The sequence below is a fragment of the Cygnus olor genome, chromosome 13, assembly GCF_009769625.2.
Source record: "Cygnus olor isolate bCygOlo1 chromosome 13, bCygOlo1.pri.v2, whole genome shotgun sequence".
NCBI lineage: Eukaryota > Metazoa > Chordata > Aves > Anseriformes > Anatidae > Cygnus > Cygnus olor.
The window spans coordinates 1878144-1892072 of NC_049181.1; the positions used below are offsets into that span (position 1 = coordinate 1878144).

Below are 13929 nucleotides of genomic sequence, written 5' to 3' on the forward strand. Positions count from 1 at the left end.
GCATTCCTAACAGTGGATCTCCAAGACCCAAATTAATGCCCGAGGACAGCAACGAAAAGCCCCGGTGTGTTTAGCACTGATGGTTGGATGTTAACATGAATTAGCTGACGGCTCTACCAGACTCCTTTCCAGTTTGCATTTTGGGCAACAAACAGTGCAGCGGCCAGGCAAGGATGAAAGCCCTGCCACGGGCGCTTCCTAGCGAGGTTGGACACTACCCAGAAACAAAGGGGCCAGCAGAGACAAACAGTTGCTTAACCAAGTTGGTGGTGACTGTGAAACCCCCTTTGTTTTAAGGGCTCAAAGATCATTTCTACAAAACCTCTGCAAAAACAAAGCTTGAGGCTCCCTCTGCTGGTTATTAAACAACAATGGAAGGGGAAAATAGAAGTCGAAATTGTTATTTATTTATTTTTAGCTCTGTGGAGGACAAACTCAAACACCCACCAGCTCCTGCCCTTTTTCCCTTGTTTTTCCCTTGTTGTGTAGGTTAAGGAAAGAAAAGCCCCTCAGATGCTTAAACCCGAGGGAAATGCTTGGCTTCCAGACCAGACTAAATATTTACAAGTATTATAAAATTTAAATTACTTAGGTTATGTTTTATGTTCTTATACTTGATTATAGTTACTTCCCAAACCATTGTCCCAAGCCTTTCTCGATAGCACCCACTTCACTTTCTCCTTATTTCTAATTTTCCGTTTATTTTCTCCCAGGAAAACCTTGACAGCATCCACTTGTCTACCCACATACTGAGACATGCCAGTAGGTAGCCACACAACCTAGGAAAACACCTGAAATCATTTGGCTGTACAATTTTTATTTACCGCTTGCAGTTACATTTACAAATTGTCCCGTACAAGTTATGCAGTTTTCAAGATGAACACTATCAGAGCTACAAAAATTACTCTTCTCTATACACGTCACCAACTTCAGAATTTCTGTACATAGTTGCTGACCATATGTGACAAAATTTCACTTTTTTTTTTTGGCTCTGAGGATCTCCACAAAGGCAAGGTGATGATTTTATCCCAACACAACTGAGAAGGATAAATTACTTTTTTCTCTTCTCATCTGAAGCTTTTCATGGCTTTCAGTTTTCGAATTCAAAAGAATGAAGACTACCATTACACTAGCAGATGGAAATATAATGCAAAGATACCGCTGTTTTTCAGTAAAATAGAAAAAAACCGTCAAGAAAAAACATCCTGAAGCATTTCAAGCAATGTTTCACTTCAGGTGCGTCTGCTCATAAATGCAAATATTGAGCTATTACTTGGTAATGAGGTTACATAAGAGTTGTACAATTTATTTAACATGAGATGGGCTTCTACAAACATACACAGTCAACTTCCAAGAAACACTAGAAAAATAGAAGTGAGGAGCCAGAGTTGTTCAGAAAAGAGCAGATGTTTCAAGGAGAACCTGAATGGAAGAACGATACAAAAGTCAAATATTGCTTTAAGAGTAACTTCCAGTTTTAAGCATTTCCAAAAGACTAGAGAAAGATATATACATTAAAAATGTGTTAAATCTCTGTGAACGCCAGCTCTCATACACAAGCACTCCTTCCCCAGGAGAGGGCAGATCTACATGCAGAAGTGAGTGGTACAAAATCCTGGCAACATTCAAATGCACAGCAACACTGAGTGAAAGCAGCAGAGCAAAAATTGTTTCCAACATTTTTTCCTCGAGTCAGCTAAGTCTGCCTACTTCTTTGCATCCTAGTCCTGCAGAGGTTACACTGATTATGTCAATCAAGCCACTAGGTTATTTGTTAATCCCTAAAAAGATCCAGAAAACTACTCTGGTACCAGAGTTAACAAGCTTGGGACCTCTGGGAGATCAAAACTATGAAACAGGCTGCATATAGCCAGTAAGATAATGAACCTTATTTAGTATTTGTCTTGCAGCAAGTTAATCAGTCTCATCTCCTTCTGTTTTGAAATTCCTCCAAGGTTCAAGGCAAGGCAACATACTCAGAAAATCAAATACATGAGGCCTGAGAATAGCGGTCTACCCCCTCAAATAAAGACCAAGAATAGTCCCAAAGCAGCATATTGTTTAACATAAAAAACATAAAATAATCCAGAGAAGATATCTGGAGTTGTCTAATTACCAGACACTGAAAACCTCAGTAGTTTATGGTACAGTTCTAACAAGCAACTGCAAAGTAAATTCAGATGGGGAATTATAACACAATAGTAACTTTCCAGACCTGTCATAAGATGTACAGTAAGCAAACATCAAAAAAAAAGTTCACTAAGGCAAAGGCACGCACAAGCAGTTTCCACAACCGTGGGTAACTTGGTTGCATAGATACACCATTGTTTTTGTCACACTGTTCAGGAGTAGCAAGCAAGAAAAGTACACTACATGGTCTCTTTCTTAAGATGTTTACTAATTGTTTTAAAGGACTGTACCTAGACTACAGCTGTGAGTACGTGGTTTCTAAAACACCTTCCAGTTTCCCCTAATTACAGGAGGAACACTCAAGGGTGTTTAAAATAATGCTGCATTGAAAAGACGTGTAAACATTTTAAACAAATCATTTTAATTTAGGCTGCTGGTCCAAGAGAGAAAACAATCAGAAATGTTGTGGAATTGTGTTCTTTCCGTATCTTATTTTTACAGTACCCTTGAATACCTTAGTATGTAGCATCTTGCTAGACCTGCAAAGTAACTGGAGTAATGCATCAAAAACAGTTTGAAACAGCTCTGAAATGTTTCCTCATTTTTGCATGTTTTCACTGAAAAAATCCTGCTTGACTAAAAAAGCTGAGTTGCTTTTTTAACTCATATTTCCCCAACACTGAAAGACCCATGTGGTCCTGAAAACCAGTGAATTAAGAACTAACTCTAAGTCTAGTGCTATACACCTTTCTCACCCCTACAAATACAAAACAACGTGAGCCCAAAGAGTCAGAAATAGATTTTTAACATCACTGCTTATCACAACACATCACAAGTAGTTTCTGCTACAAATGTCTACAACCATTTCTTTACTTCACAACTGCAGCAAGAGTTTGAAGCTACTGAAAGCAGATTCTCTTCCTGTGCAGAAATGTGAAGGGATAACTAAAACAAACTAGCCTCTCCAGACGTGACCGCAATATTCCAAATCACATTACTCCACCTGCAGACAGCAATACTACACCTTACAAAATGTAGCTGCTCCTACTCCAACGTAACTGATGCGCCCATCCAGCAGCCTGCCCCTTTGAGGCAGAGCTGGCCTACCTTACCCTTCCACTTCTCACCTCTCCCCCCAACACCAGACCAGCTGCAATGGGCAGAGGAGAAAAGGCTGATCCGGGTGAGTGCCCTGGTTACAGCAGACAGGGTTGGGACCGTGACTCATGAAGGACGGTGAAGATGTGAGCTTGAGGAAAAGCACTTTTGTATTTCTTATTCCATACTTCAGCCTTCTGCCACATTACAATCACCAGATTTTTTTCTTGCATATTAAAAAGTGACCAGATGAAAAGCCAGCATGACAAGGAATGAAGAAAAGCAGGCTTCAGTTACATATAAGGTTTCTCAGCTTGAACCTAAACAGAATGGATAGCGTGAGCAAGATACTATGTTGGTCAAAATAGAGGTGAGAGTGGCATTACTGGCTGCACCTTGGGATACTGAGAAGAAAGCAAAAAGGAGAAGCTAGAGCACTCAACCTTAAACAAGCAAGCTAAAGCATTCAACAGAACTGACAAAGAGTTGAAAAATACATTTTATTCCTCCTGTACTAAAGTGATGAAACCACACAAGTTCCCAATTATATTAAAACAGCTTTTGGAAACTCACTTTTGAACTGAACCATTAATTTCAGAACAGTTACCCTATCTTTAAAATACTAAAACCACCACAGACTGAAGTCCACTCATTTTTAACAAGCGTATTTTCATGAAGTCCACACTGTCCACCTCCGTGTTCCAGGAGTTTGGCTGTGTACGAAAGTTGGCTAGTACAATCATCAGAACTGTATACATCAGTTCTCCAACCATAAACAGTTCTCATAATTTAAAAAAAATCACTTCATAATTTAAAATATATATCAATGACACTCTGCTTTTTGTTTAGCTAGAATGTGCCAACATTACTAGCTGACTTAGAATATCAACTTGATTTTGTGAAAAAAGCTTGCAAAAAATATATCAACTTCAAAATGTACAGAAAAAGACATTAGAGAGCTGATACTTTTGGATTACTCAATGTATTTAGAAAGAAGAGCAAGCTTGAAGTGAAGTACCCTATATTACAAATATTAAACACCTAAGCCACGTTTGTAGTGAAGGGTTAGTCACAGAAAGGGCATTTTGAAAGCATGTACACAGACTGCAGCTTTGTTTAACTTAAACTTGATCACGAAGGCGGGCCAGTCTCTGTGACAGCTCATCCTGAAAAGTGTAAAACAGAAACCAACTATCAGCAATATGAAAATTAACTTTTGGAAAGTTCTGCAATGGTCAAGTAATCTCTTGTTGTAACTTTACATGAGATAATTTCACACCATCTGAACAAGATTTGCTTAAGAGCAGCTATACCAGATTAGACCAGTATACCAGTATTAGATCAGTATAGCTCTCTGATCTCTAGCAGAGAAAGGAGTTTCAGAACATAGCACATACAGATAAATTTTTATGTAAGGTCTTTGCAAGTTTAAGTCAGCTTTTACAGAACTGCATTCTTGGATGCAGCCTTGACTGACTAAGTCATAGGCCTAACTTTTTTGGAGGGTCACATGCAAGGTGAAACTGAACCTAAAAATAATTGGGAATATTTGCAGCTTCTCTTACATAAATCAGCCAACAAGAGGCTCCCAGCCTTGCATATGTTAACGGAGTCAGCTTTTTGGAAGTCTGAAATAACCATCCAAAACCACCTGAACTTACTGGATACACTAAATAGACAAACATTGTCAAAACTGTTTTGCTTATATGACTGCTTTAACTACACACTATTGCTTTTGGACAGCTAACATCTAATTACAATTCAGCAAGCTTGTTTTGAGTAAGTGAAGCATTAATTCTCATCCCACACTTCTCTAGAAAACGTTGATTTCTATTGAAATTAACTTACCTGTTCTGCTGAGGCAACACTTGTACCAACAGAACCTGTCTGTCCTTGAGGTAGTTCCATGTTCAGATCAAGACTACAGTTAAAGGGAAAATAAAACAACAAAGGAGTAAGTACAATAATCACCAAGTTGAGCAATACTGAGATAGTGTGAGGTCACTAGTATCCCATGAACACTGCAATTCTGCTCATTAGACATCTTGACCAGGAAACTAGCTTCATCACAAAGAACCCAAGTCATATATAAGAACCAGCAACCAGGACTGAGCAAGACTTCAGTTTAACAAAGGTGCATCAGACAATATATGTGCAAGTGATGTAAAGGTAGAAAGCCTAGAAGGCTTTTACTAAGAATGAGTCCTTAAGACAACAGAGCAGCACTTCCAACTTAAGTGTCACCAAGAAGGAAAGCAAAATTCTCTGAAATATTTCTGTAACTAGTGAGAACAGAACTACAGGAAGTTTTAAGGTGATAACAGGGGGGAAAAAAGGGAAAAAGTGTGGAGAAACAATGCAAGGATTGCTAATGCTAAAGCAATCCTGACATGACAAGTGACAATTTGATTTTAGGCTTTTGCCCAACCATCAATGCGTTATCAACATTCACAGTAGCTTTGAGTGAAAAAAGAATGAAATACTGGCAACTAAACAAACTGGCGATGCCCAGAGGTGAAAGGAAAATAGTGATCCTTGTCTGCTTTTGAGACAGACACATTTAAAGCATTGGTATCTGATCCTCATGTTTACCTGGAAGGGCTGGTGGAACCAACAGACCTACGCCAGAAATAGTCATTCAAACATTTTACCTACCCTGCTTCATCTGCCATTTCCTGTAGAAGCATATCCACTTGGTTCTAGAGAAAGGAAAACAAAATCGATTCAGTTGCATCACTGTAGTTTAAAACAAGTTCATCTGTTCAATCTTGAGAGAACAAATTTTTAACAGAACTGATTTAAAGGGAAATGTCCTTTACAGAACCCAGTTGTGCTTTTAACCACCAGAGGGCCCTGTATGAACTCAAAAGGAGCAGCAGAGCTAAGCCTGTTAAAAGTCCATTGAACTTTAGCTTCTGAAAAAAAAATGTAACAAAAAAATAACCATTTCCAAAGAATTAAACTTATCTGTAAAAAATTAAACATACACCTGAATACAGTAAGTGCTATCAACTGCCGATTATGAATTACTAAAACACTGCTTTGCACAACATGGAATAAAGCTTATCTTTAATACATTTGGTTTACCGGATTTGGGTTTAGGCTTATTTACTTTTTCATTTACAAAGCATTATCTCCAAAAAAGTTCTGACAAAATTTCTGATGAAATAGCACATTTAGCATCTTGCGGAACAGCACAAGAGGACGGGCGCTAACTATCCCGTTATTAACTATCCCGGTATTCTTAACTATCTTAAGAATTGTTTAAGAATTTTAACAAACATATATAAAGGTAATTATCAACATTTTCATTACACATGCTACTACTAATTTGGTGGTTACTAATGTCATTTTGTTACTATCAGTGAATTAGAACTTGATTTTCTTGCAGTATATTTTGCTTTTCTTAAATAATGCTAAAGCATCTTCTGGGTAAGAAGTTTACTAAGAACATACTGAAATGCTGTTTCTTCAATAGCAGGGTTAAAGATTTCAATACATAATATAAAATAAAGCCTGATAAAAGTGAAATTGAGTAAAATAGTGTGATCATCCACACTTGCGACTGTAACTTGAACTCGTCTCTTCATCATAAACACAAAGTGAAAATGCTCCAGTTTCTGCTGCCTCAAAACAGGCAGAATGAACAGAAGCAGACAGTTTAGACAACTGGAATTGTTAAGATCACTTTTTTTTTTAATTATTCTTCTTACTTGTGGCGTTGTTAGCGTAGTAGTGTTGCTCATTGTGTCTTCCATCTGCTGTGTCTGAACATCTAGTGTTTCAAACTGATGCTCAAATTTATCCATTAGTGCAGATATCTAAAAAACCAAAAAACATGAACTGAATCACTGATCTGCAGATTAACAGAAAAGAAATACATCTCAACTAGTAAAACTAGAAGCACACTATAAGGCTGCAAGCAGGTTTTGGAGATCAATTTGTGCCACTTCACCCCCCCCCAGCTCTGCCCACCCCTCACGCAGGGGGAACTTTGAAGCTGACCTACCCCTGAAGTTCAAGCAGGCTGGTAAGAGCCCTATCCAGTCATGTTCCAACTACCTCCTCTTACCAGGGCTGGACAACCACACTGTCATGGGCAACCTGTACCCAGATCTACCACACCCACTGCAAAACATTTTCCCTTTAATTCGAAATCCTCCCTTTTAAAAACTTGTGCACGTTTCCCTTTCCGCTTTTGATGCACGTCTCCATGAAGGGTTTCTATTTACCTTTTCCAAGTTCATGCTCTTCAAAGTGGCATCCATAGACTTAACTACCCCCGCCATTGACTTTGTTACCTGAAATGAGACAAAAGAAATGTATTACACAAAGAAAAATAAATAGTTTCTTACCAAGTTCTCTTATTTCTGTCCAGTTTCTACAGTATCAAATAGCAGTGCACACATTACTTCCATCTCACATATCACTTTAAGGCTCCTACCATTTGAAGTTTTATAAATTGACTCATTTGCTTGAAATATGCATTCTGAACAGAAACTCACTAAAAACTAAGGTCTACATGGCATTAACTTTTGAGGGTCCCAAAACCTGTCAAGTGGTAAGGGATATAATTGGTACACAAATCATATGGCAGAACAGCCTCTCTGGCTGCAGAGCAGTACAGCAGGGTACCTTAACAGACTACCTGAGCTAAAAATATTTCAGGAATCACTAGTTCTACACATGTAGGATTGTATGTATTTGCAAGGGGAACAGAATCTCCTTAGGAGCACAAGTAACAACAAGCAAGAGGAGTTACAAGCTAAAAACATGGAGGATAGCAACCTATTTCTAAAGGGCAACTGCCAGGAGAATTCCAGTACCTGATTTACTAAAGGCTACGTCTGAAAAACTCAAACTTTTCAACTCATTATAGGTAGAATTAAGTTATTTCTAAGAGGATCAGAGGTTTCATTCTTTCAACAGATTTGTTAAAATTGACTTACTTTGCCCATCGTCACTGCAGTCTGAACTCTTGCTGCTACAGCATCTACTCTGGCACTCATGCGCAAGAAATTAATTGCTTGATTCTTCTGTCGGATTGCATTTTCTGCATGTATTCGTGCAACTTCCATGTTACCCTTCTGGATTGCCTGTTTAAAAAGGGGGAAAAAAGGCATTTTAGCTTTCCTTGATCTTTGTGAAGACAATTTCCAAATATCCTATTTCATTTTTGAAGTAAGCATCAATTCATCACAATACCTTTTTTCTTGTTTCTAAAAACAGAAAATACCCCCAATAGTTTGAGAACTTTTTCAAGATGTGAACCCTCTAACTTTCCCATGGAAGGTTTTGCAGAACTACAGAAAGTTCCTCTTTCCTAAAACTTTTTTTCAGTCTTAAGACCCAAATGCAGATACAGTTGGTATGGCTGTATTTCATGACAAAAATATAGTCAAATGAATTTAGGGTCTCTCTTTACTACTTCAAGGACTCACAACTAGTTTCAAGTACCTCTTCGTAAACCCTTTTAATACAAGCTGAAAAAGATTATACATTTTTAATTGAGAATAAGTCTCTGGGGTAATACATTTAAGACAATTTTCTTAGGAAGTATATGCCACAAGTTCTTAATAAATGAATCCTTATACTTATTAGCATGGGAAGATTTATAATTGTACAATTTAAATCACAAGCCTTTATCAGTATTATCAGCATGCACACCAAGAAAACAGCAACAAACCACTACAAGTTTTTCAGCTATAATATGTGAAGATCTAAAGAGCATGTTTCAGAGTCAGTGCTTACCTTCTTAATTTTTGCTTTCTCAGCCTTTTCTTCTTTGTCGCATTTTTTTGAGTTTCTATTGAGTTCCTTTGCAGCAAACTTCAAATTAAACAGATGTTCTGCAGCATAAGTTAAGGGTCCAAGAACAGAATCAATCCTTACACTGTAGTATTTTTGCTCTCCTGTTTAAAGTGCTACCAACCCAGCATTATACTGTTAATGATATTAAAGCCTGAAGAATGTAATTTAACTAAGCCCTTGAAATTCACACGATAGGGATACCTATCGAGCTGTTTTTAAATTATATGGGCACATCATACGGGTTTTAAAATCACAGGCCATAAGGACCAAGCTCAGATCTCAACTGGCTCCATTTCCCAGCAAACCTGGTTCTGACAGATATGCAAAACAAAACATCCTCCAAGCGAAATCGAAAGCCTTACTCTGCCAGCTTTCGCTCACACACCCAGACTCATTGGCTCTCAGTGAAACGGAAGAGCACAGCAAATGGAAGTGCCGTTTACTGGCCTGCCTGGATCCGCCCCAGCACAACAGAATAATTTACAGGGTAAGAGCAAACTGGCTTGGCTGACCACACCCAGGTGCAAGGCAGGAGGCAGGGCTGTCCTTCCCAGCCACAACATGATCTCAGGTTGGAATTGCTCACGCAGTCTCGCATCCTTGGGTCATGTGAGCACTTCTTGGGTCCTGATGGTTGTCACCTGACAGTTTGGGGAAGAACGCTTAAGTCTGCGAGAGAAACTTTCTTAATTTTCAACTTCTGCTTAAAACGAAAGCTCTAAGACAGCAGAACAGGCTTTCACAGTGATTTAAATGATTCACATTAAACTGTTAGCATAGGACAATTAAGTATGTGTCGCAAAATTTTTTTAAAAGAAAATAACACACTTTTAAAGTACTGTTGATGAAAGACTGATGTTGTTTGGGAGCTTTCTCAAATAAAAAAGCAGCATAAAGGTTTACAGATATTTTATATTTCTGTCATGCCACATTTTGACGCCCCCAAAAAAAGATGCAGCAAATACTAAGATGAGTAACAGTTAATTGAAAGTACAAAACTAATCATTATATATTAAAAATACTAAAGAAACATCATAAGTTATTCTAGAGCCATTTTTTCCTCTAGGCCAGTCACACATCTTAGAGCTCTGACAGCAACTTGAAGAGGTTACGAAGTCTGTTGATGTTTGTTACCTTGCCCAATAACCACAAGTAGGTTACAAAAAAAGCGACAGCTGTGCCTATACCTCTAATGTACCTATCAAGGTAACTACAACAGTAAAACTAAAATCTCTGCTTGTATTTGTATTTTTTTGTTTTCAAACCTAGGCCAGCACCCCTTTCCGCAGCAATACGCGTATTGCACTGAGTCACTGCCTGGATGATTTCCCGAGCAGGAAAACACCTTTGGGGTGTTCACTCAGGCACACGCCAGGTCAGAGACCAGAACAGCCAGGTACAGCATGAGCTCACCCGCTCACACCCATCGCACGGGGAAGGCGCGTTCAGCGCAGCTTATTCTGGACCAACTTCCTTGGTTACTTGCGTGGGCATTTAACTTTGACCTCCTGGGATCCCGGTGCCTGGCTGCTTTGGAAAAGCGTCCCCTCATCCCCTCACTGCCCCACAGCCCCGGAGGCGCTGCCACCTCCACGGCCAGCCCCGACTCACGGCCACCCGCTCCAGCGCCCCATCCTCCCAGCCCCTACCGCAACAACCAGCAGGGCCAAGCGCCAGCAGCACCCTTCAGCTACTGCCACCTCCGTCAACTTTTACGCCTCTTTTTTGTTTGCGTAGCAAGACAGCTTCACGCAGCAGGAAAGCCCGGGTCCCCCATCCCCCTGCGCCCGGCCGGCAGCGGGGGCAGCCCCGCACCGCCGCCGCCGCCCCGACCCCGCTCCGCCCGCATCCCGGGCCCGGCCGCCCGCGCCTTCCTCCTCTTCCTTCCCTCCCGTTCCCCCCGCGGCCTCCCCTCGGATACTCTCCATGCCGGACTCGGCGGCCCGGCGCAGGGCAGGGCAGGCTGGCTGCGGCCTCTCTCGTCCCCTTCCCCTCGCCCGGCGCTGTGCTGGTGGCTCCGGGCCCCGCTCCGCTCCCCTCCGCGCAGCCGCGCCGGGGCGGGACCGCGCATGGCTGCGGGCCTCTGCCGGCCTCCTGGGCCCGGCCCGGCTCCGCCCGGCCGCTTTTAGAGGGCCCCGTGGGGCCCCATTGGCCCCGGTCCTTGTCGCGGTCCCGGTCCTGGTGTGGGCTGGGTGAAGCCCGGGGTGGCAGCGGGGCTGGCCTGGGCTGCTGGGCCCTGGCGGATGGAGCGCTTGGGATTTCCTCCAGCTGCTGTCTCGGCCCCCCTCTGTCCGCTTAAAAAAAGAGCTGAGAGCACCGAGCTGTGCTGTGTGGCACCTGGGGGCTGCTCCCGGAGCCGCTGTAGGGACTGAAGTGGGTCGTGCTGAGCACGGCGAGACAGCAGGCTGGGGGAAAATGGCAAGGCGTGTTTGGTGGCAGCTGCTGTGGATCTGAGACCAGGACACTTATTAAATAAGTTTCAACAGCTTGCACGTACATTTGTGTGGCAATTTGTGTCATAGGAGCGTCAGAACCAGTACACAAAGGCAAAGCAAGGCCCAGGGCTGACAGCAATCACTTTTGAGTGTGGTATGAGGCCTGGGCAGCACCAGCAGCGTTGGCCCCAGGTCTTTCCAGGCACCCAGCAGCAGAGGTGCGGCTGCATTTCGCACCTAAGGACCCCGGATTCATGAAAAGTTCCAGCATCCTAAATGTCCTTCCTGAAATACTTGCAGTGCGTTCCGTGAAGTACCTCGGTTCTCAGCTTCCTCTTGGCTTGTTTTATTACGACATCTCAATGCGATCACAAGGGGCAGTAAACAGTCATTCCCTTGGCACTCTTTGGCACAGTTCCATAGAAATTTTAAAAAAGAAAAAAAAAAAAGCCATTTCTTTTTCAATCTTGCTTTATTTCAAGCATTTTTTGAACTTCACTTCTTGCAAAGAACTGTTTTCATATAAAACTGTTTTTGTTGATAATAATAATTTTAATTTCTGCTCCCCATTCCTTTGTAGAGGTTCCCAACAGTCTGTTTAGTTTTATCACAACCCAGCACATATCCTTGAATAGTAAAAGTCAGCTCAGAACTTTCATTATATTTGAATTTTTTTTTTCTCCCAGTGTATTGCTTTACATATATCTGCACTGAATTTCATCTTGTCATTTTTTGGCCAGTCAAAACTGGCAACCCTCAGTTCTTCACGACCATCTCTCATCTTCCCACCAAGAACGTACCAACCTGAGCAAAGTTTGCTGCCTCAGTTTAAATAGCAGCCTCACTAAACAGGGCCTAAACTAAAATATAATAGGATCCCTGTTCTGAGGAGATGCAATGTAAACCCTCAGTCCTGAAGGGCCTTATGTGCAGGCTTAATGATGGGCACTCTGTGTTGTCCTGTTGGTGCTAATAAGCCAACTTATTAGATGTTTATTTAAGCATGTAACAATAATATTTAAGGAGAGAGGACTTTTCCTAGTGAGAATTTAACATCAAGATTCTAAAATATCAAATAAATATTTGTAAAAAAAAATCAGGATTATACTTATTTGTTCCGTAAAGTATGAAAATGTTGACTAGATTTGTATTCTTTATTTCTGCCTGAAAAAATAAATAAATAAATAAAAATAAAAATAAAATAGCTAAAATGTGCTAATTTGATGTTTATTATTAGATTTTGATACAAAAATGCTATATGCCAGGTTTCAGAATAGATCAGAATATTTTTATTTACATTAAAAGGTATGAACATAAAACGGATTTGTTTTGACTACAGAAATATAAAAGAATCAAGGTATGCTACCATACCAAGAAGACAGGGAAGCACATTATACCAATATTTTTTTCTGTCTGTTGCTGCGTGTCTATCTCTGGCTCACCAAACCTTACAGCATATTTAAACTTCTGCAAACAAGCTACAAACAAACCAAAAGAATGATGGGACTAATTCGTAAGTTTAAAGACACATATGTGCTCGGTTGTTTTTTAGTGCTATAGCTCATGTTAATTATCATACTTTTGGCTGAAGCTAGATTATTGTAGAGTATATAATATGTATATATTTGTATATGTACATGCATACACATACGCGAGAGCTTTATATATGTATGGCAAGGGTAACAGACTACATATTTATGTTACCTATAATTTATTTATACTTTCATAAAAAAGCTATGTTTCCTTTTTAATAGTATCCCCTCTCAGGATATGGCGTTTCACTTGGGAAATATTGAAATGTAATATTAATATACTGTAATATTTTTTTAGTAATAATAAATTTTTAATTTGACAAGCAAATAACAGAAAATTATGATACACTGGGGAAAACGTTGAAAAACTGTAATATCAGATGTTTCTATTGCTATTGTTTCTTGTCCTCCAATATCTACTGAAACTAGTGGAGCTACTTTTCAAAGGAAGCAGAATGTTATTGCACAGAGCTAATTAAATGATCTGTGACTCCTACTCAATTTTTCTATAAATTTTGTGTCCCTTACCTGAATTCCCTGCAGCATGTCCTACCTGTAGGTGTAGGCTATTCTGGGATAGTGCCATCTCTGTTCTTCCCTCTGAGACTGAAAAGAATAGAATTTGACTATATTGCAAAATTTGAGTATGTTATGAAAAAGAGAAATAAACTGGGGAAAAAAAAAAAAAAAAAAGATACAGATTTAACGCCCACTGATATAACTAGAACAACTTTCACTGACTTTTATTTAGTACAAATATTCACATGCACAATGTTCTGAAGAACAGAGACATTAATCTTCATAGCACCAAGCACCACTAGTACAAGCATTTGGTACCAAACAGTATTTTTATCATGTTCCCAAATTCTGCCATTTATTGCACGTATTTCAGTATGCGTAAGTAAAAGATACTCGACTAAGTG

General features: G+C 40.1%; 1 protein-coding gene across 1 annotated transcript; it reads right to left on the reverse strand.

Moving 5' to 3' along the window:
- Positions 1–800: 800 nt before the first annotated feature.
- On the reverse strand, positions 801–11135 carry CHMP1B (charged multivesicular body protein 1B). Its single transcript, XM_040572116.1, has 8 exons — positions 10961–11135; positions 8980–9077; positions 8178–8324; positions 7461–7529; positions 6942–7049; positions 5884–5927; positions 5077–5149; positions 801–4394 (listed from the first exon to the last, which is right to left on the reverse strand). Exons 1-8 carry the CDS (start codon positions 10965–10967, stop codon positions 4350–4352), a joined length of 591 nt encoding a protein of 196 aa, XP_040428050.1. The 5' UTR covers positions 10968–11135; the 3' UTR covers positions 801–4349.
- Between the last annotated feature and the right edge of the window lie 2794 nt (positions 11136–13929).

Excerpts from the sequence above, each read along its gene's own strand:
- CHMP1B (XM_040572116.1), bottom strand. Across the intron at positions 7,530-8,177 it reads CTGCAGTGACGATGGGCAAA|GTAACAAAGTCAATGGCGGG; the intron begins GTAAGTCAATTT and ends GTCTCATTTCAG. Across the intron at positions 4,395-5,076 it reads GTGTTGCCTCAGCAGAACAG|GATGAGCTGTCACAGAGACT; the intron begins GTAAGTTAATTT and ends TACACTTTTCAG.